Here is a 19400-nt window from a genome sequence, read left to right on the forward strand (position 1 = left end):
TCATCTATCTTTCATGACAGTTGCTTGATTGTCTTCTTTAATTTTAGTTAAAGCAACGGGTAAACATTTTGTGCCAAATAACTTTATAGATGGTTCAAACTGTGAAATGATTCTAACAACGACGTAGAAAATTACTGTATTATTCTTCTCATATCCGTGCTGGAAATTTTATTCTAGGGGTTGTCTGACAAATAAAACATTCATGGGAAAAATAAAAAAAAGTATCAGATAATCGAAATGAATATGTTTTGTTATTCGATTTTTTAGCAACCATCTATAATACATGCAATATTGATTTTTTGAAATAATGGAGGAAGAATAACACGAACAACTAAAATTCAAAAAGTATTTAAGAATACTATTCTTAAAGCGTCTGTTACTAATACTCTAAGTTTAATTTTTTATTTAAAAAAATACTTCATTAATTAGATTGAACTTATGTTTCACCTGTATACTCTAGACGAGTCATAAGGTTAAATATAGGTACAAACATGTAGCTGTTTGTTTAAAACATATAAAATTACAATTATATCTTTTAAAAAAATAGCATCATTAAGAAAGTTAATATTAATGTTCTATTTCAATAATAATGATATATACAAGGGTTGGTCCAAAAGTAATGTCACACTATTCACCGCGCTTTTAAATGACGTGCTATTGTATAAAATGATACATCAAAATTTTCCTTATCAAAAATTAAATTCTAATTAAGGAATGAATTCAATATTTATTTGTTTTATACGATATAAAATGGTTTGGGGCAGTTTACGCTTTATAAACCGCGAAGCGGTTTATAAAAAAGCGTAAACTGTTTCAAACCATTTTATATCGTATAAAACAAATAAATATTGAATTCATTGCTTATAATTTAATTTTTTTATTCTTCATTGTAGATAAAAACGGTCATTTGACCCTTAAAATGACGTAAAATTGTACAAAATTCAAACGTAACGTCAAGCGGATTGATATGTTTTTGACGTTAGTCTTACTATGACGTAGGCAACATTCTTTATACGATATAAAATAATTTTTTAGCCAATCAGAAAGCGCGTTACAACCAGAATTAAATTATTTAAAATTCTTATTAAATTTCGTTGAATACTTAACAAGATATTGATTTTTATAGCATGATGTATACGTGATATCGCTGCGTCATGAATTTACATCTTTTTTAAGGTTTGTATATATAAATAAATTACATGCTTCAAAATTTGAAAATGCCCCAAACAAGTGAAACAACACAATATTTTAAAACATATATATTATTAACTTTTTCTGACTGTTTTAAAAAATTAAGGACCCTCACTGTCCATTTCGAATATCTACCCAATGCCTTTTGTCTCAAGACCAAGGGATAAAAAGGCTTGGTATGCATTGGCGGATCCAGAGGGGGGGTTCCGGGGGTCGGAACCCCCCCTTTCTCTTGGACATATGATTTTTTTGGGAAAACGTTTAATGCCTATTTAAAGGCAATTTTTCCCATTTATAATAGAAATACTGTAATTATCTCAAATAAATGCTTTTAAAATTGCTTATTTAAAGAATTTCGTATTGTTTTGTTTCCGTGAATCGGAAATTCTGTGACAAAAAAACCGTGTAAGGGGTTAACCATTATGAAAATGCACAACTTTTTAAAACTTTTCTAAATATAATCGCATCTGTACTAGTGCCGGATGATGTTACCGCACTCTTTACAGAGGTCACATCAAGTTCCCTGGGACAACAAATGCTTTTACCATTGTAATACACACGTACCATCTTTTCAGCAGATAAATTATCCCCATTTTTTGTCACATCCTATCGTTTAAATCCTTTATTTAAGAAGGCAATCGATAGAAATCAAAATTGATAAATAGTTCAGAATTTAAAAAAAGTGATCAACGACATAAAAAAAATACCTAAAATATCCATTTCTATAATAGTTTGTCGCAATTAGTCTGTGTTATTTGTTTTATTAAATACAGTTGTATACGCACCACAAACGTTCAAAAAGTCCTTGTTTATTGACAAATGATGAATTTTGCACATATTGATTTTCATCAAATGGAACCCCCCCTTTTCCAAATTGCTGGATCCGCCTCTGGTATGGGAATATTGATACGATGCATTTTTTGCTTCGATGGATAGAATCTCACTAGAACATGTACTGGAATTGATATTTCAACCTAAAATTGAGAGCGAGGGTACAGGGTACCTTGAACATGGTTCCAATACCTTATAAAAGCATATATCATGTTGATAAATAAATTAGATAGAAGACATACGCTTGGTTCTTACGTCAATGGCTATATACCATAAAGTTACGTTCATGACTTCTTGAAGAGACCTCGACAAACTGATCGCACATTAAATAATCCAGTATACTACTTTATCGAATACAAAAATATTAATTGGTTACTTTATGAAAAAAATTGATAAAAAAAATGTAAAATAGAGCATCGTGGTGAATTTATAAAGAGTACTAAATTACGAAATTCTACCAGAACGCCAAAGATCTAGGAATGACGTCGCTAGTGTGCGGCGACTATCGTTACCTCATGCTCTACAAAATATATTATCTTCGGAAATAATTATCACAATGCATTAAAATTTTCAGGTCTGAATTGAATTAGGTAGATGTCTTAAAGCACGTATTTTTGTCACTTTACGCGGATTTTTCATGATTTTATTGCATCTGTGCCATTACTTTTGGATCAACCCTCGTGTAACTTATTCCGAGCAAGTAAATAAGGCTTCTTTGCAAAAGTGTGTCATTTTGGCACGTGATATTAGCTACTTGAAGGAGACATTGTCGTTGTGATTTATTCCTCTAAATCACGATGTAAAGCGATCATTGTTTTTCCTTGTGATACCGGTATCACAACAGCTTGCCAAAGACATATGAGCTTTGTAATGGCTAGAAGATACCGCTTGTGAAAGCGATGTAGTTTCTCCAAAGTATCCGGTCGATGATTTACCTTACAAAAGTTACTCATATTTTCTAGAATCGATATGTACTGTACCGTTTCATGCTCCGAGTTCATCCAATGAGGTACTATATTGTGCTTTTCATCTACATATGTAAATAATCATGTTGGGAATGTGCACTTTCAAGTTTTGCAACGAAGTAATCATCATGCTTCTAATTTTGTCTTTTCCTTGCATTGCATTTACTCTTTAGTTCAAAGGTCTTCATTGCCATAGACTCTAAAATAAACATCGGTATAGGTGTCTTCAACCCCCCCCCCCCCCCCCCCCAGTCATCTAACACAAGGTTACACGATTCTTAATCTGAACCCCTTAAACACTCTGGAGACGAGATCCATCTAAAACACATAAAATCTTTATAAACTCGAGATAACCTGACATGCATTTAATATTATGAATGATTCATTTGGACCGATCCTTTTGATATAGTTGATCCTCACTGAGAACCTGTATCCAAATGCACGGCGTAATCTCTGCTCCCGTGCACGAGGAGCGCCGAAGTATTAGCAGTCTACTCTTTCAGAAGTTGCCAAAGTAAACCAAGTCGCCTGACGGAGAAAAAGCAAGTTAGCCATGTATTAAGTCGCATGCACCTTGGTTCTCTTCAATGAGAGGCGTGCACTTCTCAGGGTTTTTTGGTGCAAGTGTTAATTAATTAGGTTGTGTTAATTAATTAGGTTGTAAGCTTTTACAGCAATAGAACACTCCGAGTTGCATTTATTGGATTCATATGGATATAGTTAATATGTATAATAAATGCTGTATGTTAGAAGTCAAAATTGATGTTCATATCTTTACAAGTATATCAAAACGGAAATATCTCGGTTCAGTTTTAAAATATGATACTAGTAAATAATAAAATATTGTTTATTCATATCAAGAACACAAGATGAATATAGTGTAAGTATTGTTATGATTCAATTGATTATAATAATTCATTGTTTACAAATAAACTTGTGACCTACAATAGAATATATGAAATTGTCATGTTGTAAATTTTGTATTCAACTTAATTATGGTTTGAAACTTGAAACCAGTAAGATATACATGTGATATTAAAATATTTTGAATAATGCTTTCTAAAATTTACTTTAGATTAAATATCATTCAATGAGACTGACAATATGAACGACTTAATCGCACTAGTTCTTTTAAAAAAACCCAGGAAGAATTATTTTGATAAACATATTCATATTTCGTCTACAGAACAATTTGGCTAAACATTTTTTTTTACGATAACTGATTAAGCAATATACTTTTCGTTAGAAGTCACAAAAAATGTAATTGTTTCCTATTATTAAATTAGTTACTTCGACTTTTCTTTTGCCAAAATTACCAACATTTTCATCACAGGGAGAGATTATTCTTAGCGACCTCAAAATATATATATATCTACATTATAATTCATCTATAATATACATTGAATCCCATTGTTTTCATTCTGATTTTTTTGTTTACAATGCGTCAGTCAGGCTCATGAATGATGCATAATTTCACGTGACTATAAATACCCTCACGCAAATTTTAAAAATTGATTTGATTAGAGTTAGCGGTTGGATAGACACGAGCAAGAGGCAGATGCGTTCCCCCGCAAGACACACAGAATTACATCAAAGAGGGACCCCCGACAATATTACGGGACGTCCGTGTTTGTTAACTAATCACTTACGGAGTAAAAGTCTTAATTATTTATAATTAACCGAGGAACACACGGTGGAAAGTGGCTTGAACCTCTTGGGATTGAGAACAGAGCACGTTGATTGGATGACGTACAGTTCAACACAGGTACATGTTTATAAAAAGAGGGATTTTACTACGATGATTACCGAAATCGATGAACTCATTGTAGAGGATAAATGCAAAGTAATTCTGACACCGTTTCATAAAACATTAAAGAATTCCTGGTATTAGAATCGCGTCTTATTTCTGAAATCAGATCACTAGATCTGTCCCAGGGGCCAGATAGAAATCGGTTTCTCGGAATAATTTGCATTATACATTAAATAAGTTCGAAACGAACTCACAATAGACTCATATAGCGATTCGTCAAAAATTGTGGATTTTGGTTCACTATTGAGACAGATATATTGACGCTGGCTTTGCCGTGGATTCTGTGTTTTGTTTTTATGATATAACAAGGAATTAGATGATTAATTTTTAAAAATTGGCATCGACCGACATTTGGTGTGATGAACGGTGTCAAATGTACGGTAAAACAGCAGCCTGTCCGCCATGAAACACCTCCGGATACCACTATTAATGAGTCGAAGGTGCTCAAGTTCTCAAAATAAAACTACATCAGTGTTTAATATTGCACCGCCGGAATTACAGTGAATTTTTGTCTTAGCGAGTTTTTACATGTTTTGGCATCTTCTAGGATCTCATAACTTATCAGAAAATCCAGTCTTCAAGATTAAATCGCCATTTAATATAAAACTTTTTTGCTTTTTCCAGGCAGCAATTAACGATATTAAATTTGTCGAGCAACACATTTTTGACGCCACAGAGCAGACCTGATGATAAGGAAGAGAAAATCGCTGTCAAATAGGTTTTTGTGCTGAGGGAGTAATGATAGTATTTGTCTTCTCTTCTGGCGATTTAAATGTAATGTTGCAGCATATTGAACCCAATGTTACAACCACATTGGAGGCGACCCCACAATGTAACCTTACCCGGCCCAATGGACTGTTATCCGGAAGCTCGTTTCTGATACCCGTGGTTGTGATACTATCGTGTGTTGTTGGGGCGACGATATTCGGAAACCTTCTTGTCATCAAAACAGTGACCAAGCGTCATCAATACAAACAAAGAACCAATCTCTTTGTCATCTCTCTGGCCTTTGCAGACCTTGGAGTAGCGCTGTTTGTGATGAGTTTCTCTATTCTACACCAATGTAGCGACTTTGCGTGGCTTCATCACAAAACGACGTATCTTGTGTACTGGGGATTGGACGTCATGTTAACGACGACGTCAATTCTACATTTGACGTGTATGACAGTGGACCGTTACATTGCGGTGACGCAATCATTCAGATATTACCAAATAATGAAGAAACGGCGGGTCTCGCTTCTTCTATTCCTCTGCTGGTTTCTTCCGGTATTAATCTCTTTGGGTCTGATGCTGATTAAATACGACCAATTCAGTGCCCCTTCGGAGAACTGTCAAGTATCGTACATTTTTAGAGTGAACGCTCTCTGCGCCATCATAGCGTCATTCGCTTCTTTTTATTTACCGTCTATATTCATGATCGTCTGCAACATAAAAATATTTAGATTTATTAGAAAAAGAGGGAAAAAACTTCCAGAACTGACCGCAAACTATGTCAAAACTTCCCAGCGAGATCAACAGATGCAGAACGAAGTTCGGGTGGCTCGGACAATTGCGATTCTTCTCGGATGCTTCCTGGTGTGTTGGCTTCCGTTTTTCACCGTGAACATAATAGAGCCATTTTTTGGCTATTATTTACACGAAGGGACATGGGCTGTTATCACCTGGTTAGGGTACATCAATTCGACAGTCAATCCGTATTTGTATTATTTCTTAAATCGAAAGACTAAGGAGAGGAAACACAGTGATACCTTGAAGTGCTTGAAAAATACAATGCATCAATTAAACATGATACAGCCGCGAAGGAAGATTTATTCCTTGTCAAGTTATTCTGTGCAAAACACTCGTTTGTGATTCTATTATGATTAAAACGGAAATTGAAAAAAAAAAATCCCTGCGTGAGTGTCTCAATTTTGTCATATCATTAAAAAAAAATTGCATGTTTACATTTAATTAGGTGAGATGTCTGGAGCTCAAACTATAGAAACTTTCAATTAGTTGAATTCTAAATTTGTTTACCCCACTTCGTTTCCTGATGAGTATTGAAACGTAAGCGTTTAGTTTGAGCATGTTTTGTCAAGGTTTTGTTGTTGATGTGGTGAGTGCTTACTGACGCTGGTGATGGAATTTGACATGCATGAACATCAGCATTCAAACATGACACACCATTTACTGTACCTACAGATCAGAACTACATTGTATAATACGGCAGGCATGTCCGGTATTTCATGAATGAATTCAGTTTTGTGTTTTATTCTCACTGCGAGACAAACTTGATGCAGATATATGTATAGAAATTTTAAATAGGAAATTTCTTGGGGGTATTGCCAACAATGAAAATATGTATGAAGATGAGATTAATTATCACTCTTGTAAATTAGACATTTAAAGTACGTGCAAAAACAAAACAAACAGAAGTAGTTATTGCCCAGCACGTGTAATATATCATTTATATATTTTCTAGATATAATATCCAAAAATAGGGTTTAGGGTTTAGGGTTATATCGGTCAGAAGACTTTTGGTCAAATTGTTTCCTCTGAAACGACCAAAACAATTACCATTGTCACTTAAACAACTTTCAAAAGATTAAAAAAAGTTGCTTTTTTAAAGTGATATTTCACTTCATCGTTCCATGAGTATAGAAGAACTTGTTTGATAAAAAATTGTTTGGATATCCTTCAAATCCATGAATGCAAAAAAAAAAAAAAACACCCCAAAAAACTAAAGCCTTTCTACCACCACAACTTCATAATATTTGACCGTGTTTAGGAAAAACAATATATACTAGGTCAAGACTCCAAACTGATCCCATTGTGATAAGCCAATGTATTAAATGAACGCAAGCAATTAAGAAATGATAATTAAAAAAAACATCCAACTGTGAACAGACCAAGGTTATTCAACCTTTTCTCTCTGGAAAAGAGGGTATGAACAACACAAACAGAGCTTAATGAATGAGTATGATCATAAACATCGAAGCCATGCAATTTTGAGAATTATAGGAAATAGTTCACCAGAGAGACAAATCACGGGAGTCCTATTTATATTGTCTTAAAGGTTGCCCCATTAACCATCATCGAAGTAAAATATACATTACGTTATGGTTGTAGAACATATTAAATAAATAAAATATTCTAATTTATATGTTGTAAATTTCAATGAAAATCAGATCGTTCATCACTTTAAACTCATCACAAAATGCATTACAATATCTATGTTTGGTGTACATCACATGTAATATCATTTTGACGGAGCCAATCCTTCATTACATTGACAACAACAATATAGATAGGAATAACGAATGTATGATATTTTTTAATTTGCAAAAGTTAATTTTAAAAAATCAGGCTTTATGTTTATAAATAGCGAAAATGTACATGGATATAAAAAAAAATTGTATCACTGAAGAAATAGAATAAATTGACCAATGCTAACTCAAAAACAATACCTGTCTTTTGTTTTGATTGATAAGGATAAGCATATAACAAATAAATCCAAAAAATATAAAAATATAAAAAGGTATATAAACTATTCCAGATCATAAAAAAATCTCTTAGATATTTTGCACAACTGCTATAGACTTAATTATGTTCTTCCCCCAGGGGAAATGAGTCTTAAAAATTAGGACAATTCAACGGCTTAAAGTGTAAAATCTAAATCATACAAATAAAATGAAATGGCATGTAAAGAATTTTAAGAAGCAAAAAGAGACGAGACGAATCCTATGTGTAGGATACTGCTAAATGAAAAGCACTGGGAAACTAAAATAAAGTAATTGTTGCGGTTTACCCTCAGACAAGGAATGTAAATTAAAGATCCAAGGAAAGGATTTAATAAAACAAGCCATTAAATTAATGGCAGCTCTACATCGCGGCCCGCGGAGAAGCAGGCTTGAATACTTGAATTCTCGTGTTCCTTCATGTTGAGCAACAGATACGTTCAGGGTGGCTGAAACAACTGTGTAATAGCAGAATCACGTCGTCAATTGGTTCGGGTCATTTTCTTGTATATTTAGTTCGAAAATGAAATACTTTGTTTATGAAGCATGCAGTCGCTCACTCCTGTACATCATATACGTACAAACTGAAGTATGATGTTACATTCTTTGCGTTACAATACAAAATGTAAGTATAAAGCAAAAGAAAAGCCCATAGATAGCAACGCTTTGCTTGCAAATTCAATTATGTGAATTCAGAAGAAAAAAGTAAAGTATACAAAATTGTTTTCCGTAAACCTTAATTATATCAAACAGGGAAAACAAATTTTATCTTATAAAAGCTACTTCAAAATTTGATTAATAATTTTATAAAACAATTTAATTTTTTATAGATATTTCATAGTTAATCAATTATTGACACCAACTCCACTAATGACATGCCAATACCACGCATGTGGCCAAATCTTTGTTAATTGCCCCCCCAAAAAATGAAGTTTAATTATAACGCCAAGAATCAAGAAATGACGTTGACAGCGTGCGGCGACTATTTTAACCTCACGTTCCATGGAATATATAGTACCTTCAGTAATGATTATAACAGTGCATTAAAATTTTCAGATCTGAATTGAATTACATAATTGTGCAGACATTTCACAGTACGAAATGATGTCACTTTACGCGGATTTACGATTTTATTATATCTATGGCGTTATACTTTTGGTTTAATCGTAGTATATTTTCATTCAAAATACAGTTATACAAAACGGCTTATTGTAAATAAAGTTTAACATCATTGTTACTCTAATTAATTTAGAGAGAGTAAGAATTGCGCATTTTGTGCCTCTGAATATTCGGTAACTAAATCTGGAAAAAAAAAACTATTAACCATTTGTAAGTGGTTTTAAAGGAGAACATTCATCTGTTTAAAATAAAAATTTTCGATAATCTAATTTAGGTTGTTATAATTGTTGTCTACGACTGTTTTCTTACTCTGAATTTTCTGAAGGCATATTGTTTATCTTACAACAACGACCCTCTATTCTTCAAGTGTAGGTTAGCTATTCCAATCCCTTAGCTAATTACATCAGAGGCCATAAACTTATAATAGGTTCATTAAAGATGCAACACCAAATATCTAGTGCAAAAAGGAATCTAGGTAAATTGAAAATTACTATATAGTTTGACCGAATTGTGTGTTTATGTTTTTGTTTTTGATTTGTATTACATGCATAAGACAAGAAATGGTTACAACTGTTTTTCATAAAACGAAAGCATTAGAATTTAGATAAACAAACCGGTATTTACCTATTGTTTTTTTTTTTATTAATTGTTGAGTGTAAACAAATTCATTTCAAAAATTATAAAAATATCTTTAACGGGATTTCAGGGTGCTCCTTTTTTTTCTTTTTTTTTTAAAAATCGAAAGCTATTCCCATTCTTGGTTACAAAAAGATTGACTTCAAATTTGCGAATTTTCTTCATGTCATATTTCAACTTTGTACAATTCGATGTCATTTTATTTCTCAAACAATCTTAGTGATTTCACTAAAGAACAGAAAAAAAATATAAGAAAATATTTTAATAGCATCCTCCAATGATTACATAAAGATCAAATTAACATCTTTCAAACGGAGGTTTTAAATTGTTCAAAATACGTGGCTCTTCGATTTTTTCTAAAAAAAAACCCCAAAAAACCAAAAAACCGATTGCATTGACATACACGAAGAATAAGAGCACTTCTATGTATATTTGAAAAAATAAAATTAAAAACTTCGTTCTTCCTTAAGGTATCCGATCCATAATAGCCTCAGATTCAATGAATCTGGGTGCATAACAGATATGTATGGGCTTAATACTCTGTATACTTGGACATAATTTTCCTATTTAAGTATTAATATGTAAGAGTGGAATGTGTGCTAATTAATGACCTTTTCCTTTTTTTTGGAGAGTTGTCCCCCTTTGCTTTTATTCTATAAAAATTAATTCTAAAAAAAAAATACACGGTATAAAATTTATTTTTATTAGTGTTTGTATTCCTAATGATAAAATACATCTTTCCACCAAAGCATTTTTTGATATTCGTAGTAATTACTTTTTTAATTTAAAAAATGTGCTTGTCTCCATAGACCTTAATGCAATTTTCATTAATTAATTACTGCTTAGTTAATAATATTTTTGAAAATTTTTCTCGGTAAATCTTTTTCTACTCTTAAATGCTTTCTTTAAATATCAAAGTATTAAATACATGATGAATATTCAAGGTTGTAAAAATTTGGTCCTAATATGGATCGGATACCTTAAGTGAAGTAACTCTATATTAAACTGTTAAGCAGCACGTGTAAGTGATTGACATAATTTTAATCTTATTTATCACGTCAAAGTAAGACTTCTAAGAATTGGTATGACTTCGTTTTGCCTGCTGGTGTAAATGTATTCTAAATTATGACACACTGATAGAAATTCGATACACTGCAATGATTTTGGTGTTTTTCTCATACTTGCAGCCAACCTGTTGACATCATCCATCATAAGAAAACATTCCTTTTAAAAAGTTTATAAAAAGTGATGCAAATCTAACGCTAGATAGGTTCTTGAATAATTAACTGGATTATGGATTGTATAGTATACACATGCGTTATTATGGTCAATAGTGTATACAAGTATGTCTGTATTTACTTGTACATGTATATTATGCTTTAGGATATTTTAAAAATAAATTTCTAAGAACTGTTTCCAGCATGGTAAGCCACAGGCTTTATTGATGGGCTTAACAGCTGTTTGTCATATATACATTAACAACGAGGTCAGAACTTGCTTTATCATACCTACGAAGGTCGCCGTGAAACTGTCTGTCCTGTCAGGTACATTTAAAACAACAATTCATGGCTGCATCATGATGCTGCTGCTGGAGGAAAAGTTTCACTAAAATTATTTACTTTTGTTTCATTAAATGAACAAAATCAAATCATATTATGAGTATTATGAAGTGATTAGATACGGTCTGAAGTTGATCAACTCAAATAAAAAGCCCGAAGGTCTTTATGATAGATTTGATCACCTTATAATAGTCAGCAATTGCACGATTAAATATTAAAATAGTCATTGTCAATGATTGATGAACTGTTTTTGGACAAAATTGATTTGTAGTTTTATCTTAGACAAAGACACTGGAAAATGTTAATATTTTTGATAAAGTCAAACAAAATATGATATACAATGAAGCATGCAATTTGTAGTATGCATTTTTGTATAGATTTGTGTGTTAACATTTTATTATAAATACTTTATTAATCATATTCAAGTCATTTGCCGTCAAAAGATTGTCGTATTCATTTTGTCTATACAAGTGTTAGCTTTATTTAACATCAAGCTTTATTCGTGAGAGGATATGGGTTGAAAAGCAAAAAACGGTAACAGAACATGTAGTTTTGTCTCGAGTCTATTTGAACTTTCGGTGGATTATTCTCATTTTGTAAACTGTAGAAGATACTCTAGATTTTTTACGGTAATTTAAAAAGACTATGTTTAAGACTCCAATAACACTTTCCAGGAATAAGTTTATCTTATGTTGCTGTTGTTTTTTTTTAACAAGAATGTAACACATGTTTCATCGTGTTACCAACTAATTCTCTGATGTTTTAATAAGCAAGAACACTATGCAAAGATTTCATCAAACAACGCCACTTACCGTGTCATACAGTATTACATGTAATTAAGCGTTGGCATACAACAATGCGTGAAATCCAGCAAAATCTATGCTTCCAGTTCATTTAGCAAATTGCAGACTCTTTGTCACCACATGCGTGTTTATATTATTCGTGTTCTTTGGTATTCATCGTTTACCTTAAGCTCTCTGTGTCAGTATCTAATGGCTTACGTACGTATTATTGTGAAATTTTCAGCATCTGTTTCAAATATTATGTAACTGCAGCATTTCCTTTAATTTTCACAGACAACTAAAACAAGAAAAGGATATTTAGTAATGACATTTTATAACATTATTTTTCAGCATAATTTTTTCTATTATTTTACTAAAATACTGTATGTCGACAAAGGGAAATAACTCGGACAATATAATTGACGTGCAACATGATAACATGAACACTTCAAAATTAAACATAGATGTTTTTTGTGTTCAGGATACAACCTTTCTTTTTGGACCCTTTCAACAATGAAACCTTTTCCAAGTGTGACACACACAACGACGACTACAGGATCCTAAAACATTTTGATTAGATTTTTAAACTTGGGCTACGTATCTGCTTAAATTAGCTTTAAAATCCACACATTTTGATTCAATAATTTAGAATACCTTATGTTCAAAATCGATATATTTTTTAGCTACATAAATGTTAATTACTAATAATACAAATACACACATATTTTGCTTCAATGATATGGAGAAATTTATGTTCAATATCCGCATCTTTTTAAGGTACATTGATGTACATGTGTGGTACTAATTATACAACTTTGGATACGAGCTTTGGGGCTAGCGATGATGCCCAAATAACAGGTTAATAAATTATTTTGGTAGAATTCTGTAATTTTTGTAATTGATAATTTTTTTTAATGTTTATCATTGCTATACATTAGGTCATTACTTCGTATGGACGATCTACAGAATATCCATGTGTTTGTTTGGTACCTGTATTACGTAACAGAATGTACATACAGTAGGCCTGCCAAAATTTGTTTTTGCACTTCTTGAAGTAGAGAAAACGGCTGTAAAAGATAATGTATGGTTCGACCAATATACGAATTAGCCAGGTTACGACAATACCAGTACACATAATGGCGCTTTGATCAGTGTCTTTTGTCTTTCAGTAAGTCTGTCAGTCAGTGTAGGTTTTTATGAATTAAGTTCTTGGGGCGACAACAATTTTTCTGAATAAATGAAAAGCCATCGAGACATTACGAATGGTATCAAGAGTGTGCTTTTAAAAACTGAGGTGCTTCTAGAGTTTTAGTTGCTACAAAAAGACAATGCTGAGTTTCCTTTTAAACCACCTTTACCTTTTTTTTTATCTTATTATAAAGTTTATTTTTATACGGTGAAAATGCCGTGTGTTGTCTACCATTAAAGTGGGACGCAACTTTTTGTCACCTTTTTATGAGTATTTGATGGAGAAAGCTAAATCACTTTTATAAAAGAACGCAAGAAAACATCAAAATTAAATTCTAATGTACCCATTTGAACAAGCTTTAAATTTACTCATTTTTTGCTGCTTAAAATTATTTCGTGAAATGCGATAGAATTGGAACATACATTTAACAATAGACGAACAAAAATATTATTAAAAAAATACAGCAATGTAGACATAGCTCAAGCCGTCCGTTCACTGTTCCCGGCTTAGAGTGAATTTGCACGTTGTGACAAACTGCCATGTACGAGATCGTTGTAACAGCCTTTGTATCATATCTGCAGCATTCTGAAGCTGGTGCGTTCAGACCAACACTAGTACATATATTATTCATTTGGATGAATGCCTGACCTTATTACACGCCGTGCTATTAAACTGCCGATTGTTGACTCCATGATAACTTTAATTTGTGAAAATGTCAAAAACTAGGGCTGCATTACACAAAATTAGAAGGACTTGGACGAAAAATACAAATAATTACTATTAAGCATTCAAAATGACTCAGCTAAGAAGCAGTAAAACGTAGTAATATACAACACTGTGCCAGATAATAATGTCAGTGGCAAGGTTCAATTTTTCACGCGTGTCGAAAAATTTAAATATACATTTATTTTATGATAGACCATTACTAAAAACAGTTTATAATACCTTTGTCATTGATGTATCTCACATGTCAGCGTGAATATTTACCGTTGAAAAATAAATTCCTACAGGAAAATTATTTTCCCATATGAAAAGCAATTTCCTGTATATTAGTTTGAATTTCCTACTGGAATATAGGTTTTTTCCTATAGGAATAAAAATTCCGATAGGATTTGAACGAAAAAGGATTTCATTAAGTCCAATAGGAAATCTAAATTTTATGTAGGAAAACTGCCTGTCTGAATTAAATACCTGTAGGATGTATTTCCTTACTTTAGAAAATATAATTTCTGTAGGATTTTTTGAAATTCCTATAGGATTTTCCATATTTCCCGTAGGAAAAGTATTTCTGATATACGGATTATTATTTTCCTGTGGGATGATAATTTTAAAGGTAAATATCTCACCTATGAAATTGGAAACCTTGGAAACAAAAGTGGTTGTATATTTTCTAGATCTATCATTCGGTAAACATGGGGCTTTACGAAACTGCACAAATGTCACTTTGGCACTGGCATGATTATCTGGCACATTGTTCCTAATATAATAAGAAACCCTATCTATCTCTGACCTTGGTGAACTCTGGAAAACATACCAAGCGGTGCAGACAAAATGAATACCGTGCGTTAGCGCGATATGATCATTTGTCTGCACCACTTATATTTATATTTTCATACTGATTTCTATTTGTTTGAAATATTTTTAATCGCCGCTACAAAGCCATTATTTACGCTCTTAGTCAAGGATATGAAAGTTACATGGAACAGCCAAATTAACATGTTATTTACTCAACTTCCGTGACCAAAAATAAAGTGCCAAAAATTTTGTGAAGAAAAATCTTTTTTATTCAGAAGTATATATATAATAATGATTGTTTTTCAAAAGTATATATAAAAAAATTTATGTAAGATTGAAAGTTTCATTTAATCTTACAAAAATAAATATACTCAAAACACATGAAGACGTTTATATTTGTACTAATGGTGCATGATTTAGCAAAGTGTATTCATAGAAAATTGAACGTCCCAGATTTCCAATGCTTAAATAAGGGGAAATATACACTGAATGTAAATATAGAAAATTGAACGTTGCAGATTTCCAATGCAATCATAAGGAGAAATATACGCTGAATGTAAGTATTGATGTTTAAAAGTCTGACCTTTTTGCTTTTTGGACCATTTGACACACTGTGGAGAGGGTTTTTCTATGGTGTCAACAACAGAACAGATTTATATTATTATGATCCAAGCCTTCAGATTACAAAATAATAACATATTAAATGCTTATTATTTACCAGCTTCCAAATATTTCAATTAAGAATATGAACTTTAAAATATTAAGGATCTCTACATAAGGTTTGTGCATTGCTAAATATTATTTGATACAGAAAATATTTAGACTTACTTTAATGTTGTCTTAATAGCCATTAGTTCTTTTGTGAAATGTAGCCCGAAAAGCCAGTATCATGTTATTATTATTATTTACAGGAATGTGTTGTCCAATAGAGGTTTTGGTGACATTAAAGTCCATAAGTCCATGAGGTTGATGGAATGTGATGATAAAAGAATTAAATATGCATGGCATATTCAACTAAAGCGAATCAAAATGATATAATTGGTTAGATAAAAGTTGTGTATATATATATATATATATATATATATATATATATATATATATATATATATATATATATATATATATATATATATATATATATATATATATACAAAAATAAGTCCAATGCTCAAACAACTTAAAAAAAAAAAAAGTTGTTTGAGCATTAGACTTATTTTTGTGTTTATTCATCTGCGGTACCAAGTAAAAGGATATATATATATATATATATATATATATATATATATATATATATATATATATATATATATATATATATATATATATTATATGAGAGAAAGAAAACCCATATAATATGCATTCCAATAGTGAGAATTTTAGTACACTGAAACATAAAGTTTCATGGGGAACATTTGTGGCAATTCTAATAATTTTACAGCAAAAAACTCTTTTATTATTCATTTATTTATGAACCACAAACTTTTGTCAAAAGAATTATATTACCGGGAATCTTTTTCTTCATTGTTTATTTTTTATTTGTACGATTCCATTTAGATCCATTTCTTTATTTTGCACTCATATATGATAATGTACATGTGTTGGTGCATTGATAAGACTAATTATTTGAACATTTAGGCTAATATCTGAAATCATTTGAGTAATTATTCACAAAATTTCGAAGATAATAAGATAGATTGTACAATCTCTGTAGTGCTTCTGGGACAATAGAATATCCGTCATTTTTACCTCCTCATTATGTCCATTGAGCAATAAACTCTGTAAATTATGCGAAATAGGTAACTAAGGACAATTTTAGAAACATAATTAAAAGTAAAGAGCAAACTTAATGAATTTCTGACTAATTGAAGCCAGGATTACTCTTCCAGGTTTTTTTTAATAAAGACACAAAATACTTCTGAAAACTCTGAATTTAATCAAAAAGTTCCATAAAATATTAGCATCAAACCCTCCTGTTTTCAGTAATCTCGGTGAAAAAAATCAATTTAATTGAACATCGAAGTTTGTTGGTATCAACTGTCAAATTTGAATTTCCGCTTTCGTCTGTATTTTTCAATCGCTTATTCATGAAATAAAATAGATATGGATTAATGGTAGAGTTACAATATTCCAACCACGATATGAAAAACCAAGTCCTTTTCGAGTTTTGAAATCCAAATGTGTTTTCAAGAACCATAAGGACAAAGAATGGAGTTGTAAACGCGATAAATGCGCTCTGCAGAACTATCAAAGTTTTCGTCACTCTCGTCTCGAGTTTCCTACCCCTTTGGCTATCACCGGAATAATTTTCGCCAATGTGGTTAAACATTTCCTTTTTTCTGTTGCTCACTTTTCGATAAATATTCACACTTGCAAATATATTCAAACTCAGTGGAATGTAAAACGCAATGAGAGATCCGAGAACTGCAGCAAGTCCCTTAACAATGAATAAGTTTTCGCACTTGTTTTCTTCGGTGGCAAAAATAATGGTCAAAGAAAGAGAAAAAGACACGAGCCAGCATAGACAAATGAGTACAACTACGACTTTCCTGCACATGATTTGGAAATACTTGAACGGCTTGCTCACGGCCACGAATCTGTCGATGTTCATACACGTGAAGTGTAACACAGATGACGTTGTGAACAAGCAGTCTAACACGAACAGTGCACGGTCGGCCATCGTCTCTCTGACCAGTGCTACACCCAGTAGTCCGTGGACAATGGAAAGAGTCATCACGAGCAGGCCCACACAACCGTCCGCTACGGCCAGGGACACAACGAACACATAGATTTTTCTATGAAACTGCTTCCTTTTCACCACTTTGACAATCAGCATAATGTTGCCGTACACAGTTAATATCACGATGATGAATAGAATAATCGTACACAATATTCTCCAGGTTCTGCTTCCTATGATTTCATGCTCTTCACATTTTACATGTGTCTGTGAATGATTTAAGGTAGCATTCTCCATACTTGCCGAGGAAAAGTAGTACAGCTCCCGTCAATACTTATGCATCAACTAGTTCGTTCTCTTTGACCATGGAGAGCAGCTTCCGCCGTCATTCAATAATCATTTGACGTTGTGACTAGCAAATACAACAGACGATTTCCTGATGCATGTACTAAATAAAACACTCGTGTATTTGTAATAATAACTGCAATAAATAAAACCCAGTATATCATCTCACCTTTCAAACATTATCTAAAATGCGTGTTTTATGGCTTGCAATTTTATGGGGTGTCATTCAACCAGAAAAAGCTCACTTTTAAAGCACATAATTTCTATATATCTGGCTGTAATTTCTTATTTGAATAGCTAAACAACATCATATATTCATATATTTGCATATTGATTGTTCTTTCCCACTGTAAGTCCATACGGAGGAGATGCATTCATTACTCTAGAATCGCAAATGCTCTGTCTGTATGCGCAATTGCCCCCAGAGACTTTCAGGTAGCAAATTCTCGACAAATATGATATGATTCTTAATCATATATACCCTAGTGAATATTTCTAATAAAAAAATATGCGGTGTTTAAGGTGTGACGTCTTTTAAATGACGTTATAGATTTAAACCATTATAGATACATCGTGTGTTTTTCTCAAATTCCCTAAAATTGATGTATTTAAAACATGTCTTACATTAACATTTTAAAGGAATTACTGTTATAACATACCATTGATTTTGTTAACAAATCTATGTGAAGTAAAAAAAATACATTACAGTCTGAACGTTTATTTTTTATGCAAGAGCTAAATGTCAAGGTTTAGGCTAATGCAGGGTATTTGCGAGTGGTAAAATGCAAATATAAGTAATAAACAACGATTATTTAGTGAACATGGCGTTATGAATAGCAACTGCTCTGCTGGCATATTTTCCATGATGCGCTAGCGCATCATTGAATATGCCAGCAGAGCAATTGCTATTCATAACGCCATGTTCACTAAATAACGTTGTTTATTTCTTAAATATTGGTATATCGTATAACATAAATTGTTTACGTCACAATACGACATGCATTCAACACGTATTAATCCGTTTGGTATTATGGTTAAATTTTGTACAAATTAATGTTATTTTACTAAATAATGTGCCTTGTTTTCTGATTCTAGTCGTAAAAAGTTAAATCATAATGAATACATTTATTTGCTACGAGTGATACCTCCCACTTGTTGAGCAGATTCGGCGCGTTCGGATACAAAGTTCAAAGGGAATACATTTTTTGTAGAATCAGAGTGGCTGGGTTTTTCTAATAAAATAAATATGTTTGTCAGTGGGTTTACTGTAAAGGTCCGTAAAAAAGA

General features: G+C 32.1%; 2 protein-coding genes across 4 annotated transcripts in view; one reads left to right on the forward strand and one right to left on the reverse strand.

Annotated features, from left to right (window-relative positions):
• LOC105328997 (5-hydroxytryptamine receptor 4) overlaps positions 1-7202 on the forward strand; it is a 17464-nt gene extending 10262 nt beyond the window's left edge. Inside the window, exons 1-2 of one of the 3 annotated variants that reach the window (XM_034471611.2) lie at positions 4385-5237; positions 5422-7202. In XM_034471611.2, coding sequence (XP_034327502.2) covers positions 5536-6648 — 1113 coding nt within the window. In that variant the 5' untranslated portion in view covers positions 4385-5237; positions 5422-5535 and the 3' untranslated portion in view covers positions 6649-7202. Of the gene's footprint in view, positions 1-4384; positions 5238-5421 lie in introns of those variants that run through there. The other 2 variants (XM_011430091.4, XM_066068661.1) reach the window with 2 other exon arrangements.
• Positions 7203-16473: 9271 nt separating this feature from the next.
• Positions 16474-18589, reverse strand: LOC117690084 (5-hydroxytryptamine receptor 4-like). The gene has a single exon (XM_066069200.1). The coding sequence runs from the start codon at positions 18063-18065 to the stop codon at positions 17055-17057; it is 1011 nt and encodes a 336-aa protein (XP_065925272.1). The 5' UTR covers positions 18066-18589; the 3' UTR covers positions 16474-17054.
• Positions 18590-19400: the final 811 nt, after the last annotated feature.

The sequence above is a fragment of the Magallana gigas genome, chromosome 8, assembly GCF_963853765.1.
Source record: "Magallana gigas chromosome 8, xbMagGiga1.1, whole genome shotgun sequence".
NCBI lineage: Eukaryota > Metazoa > Mollusca > Bivalvia > Ostreida > Ostreidae > Magallana > Magallana gigas.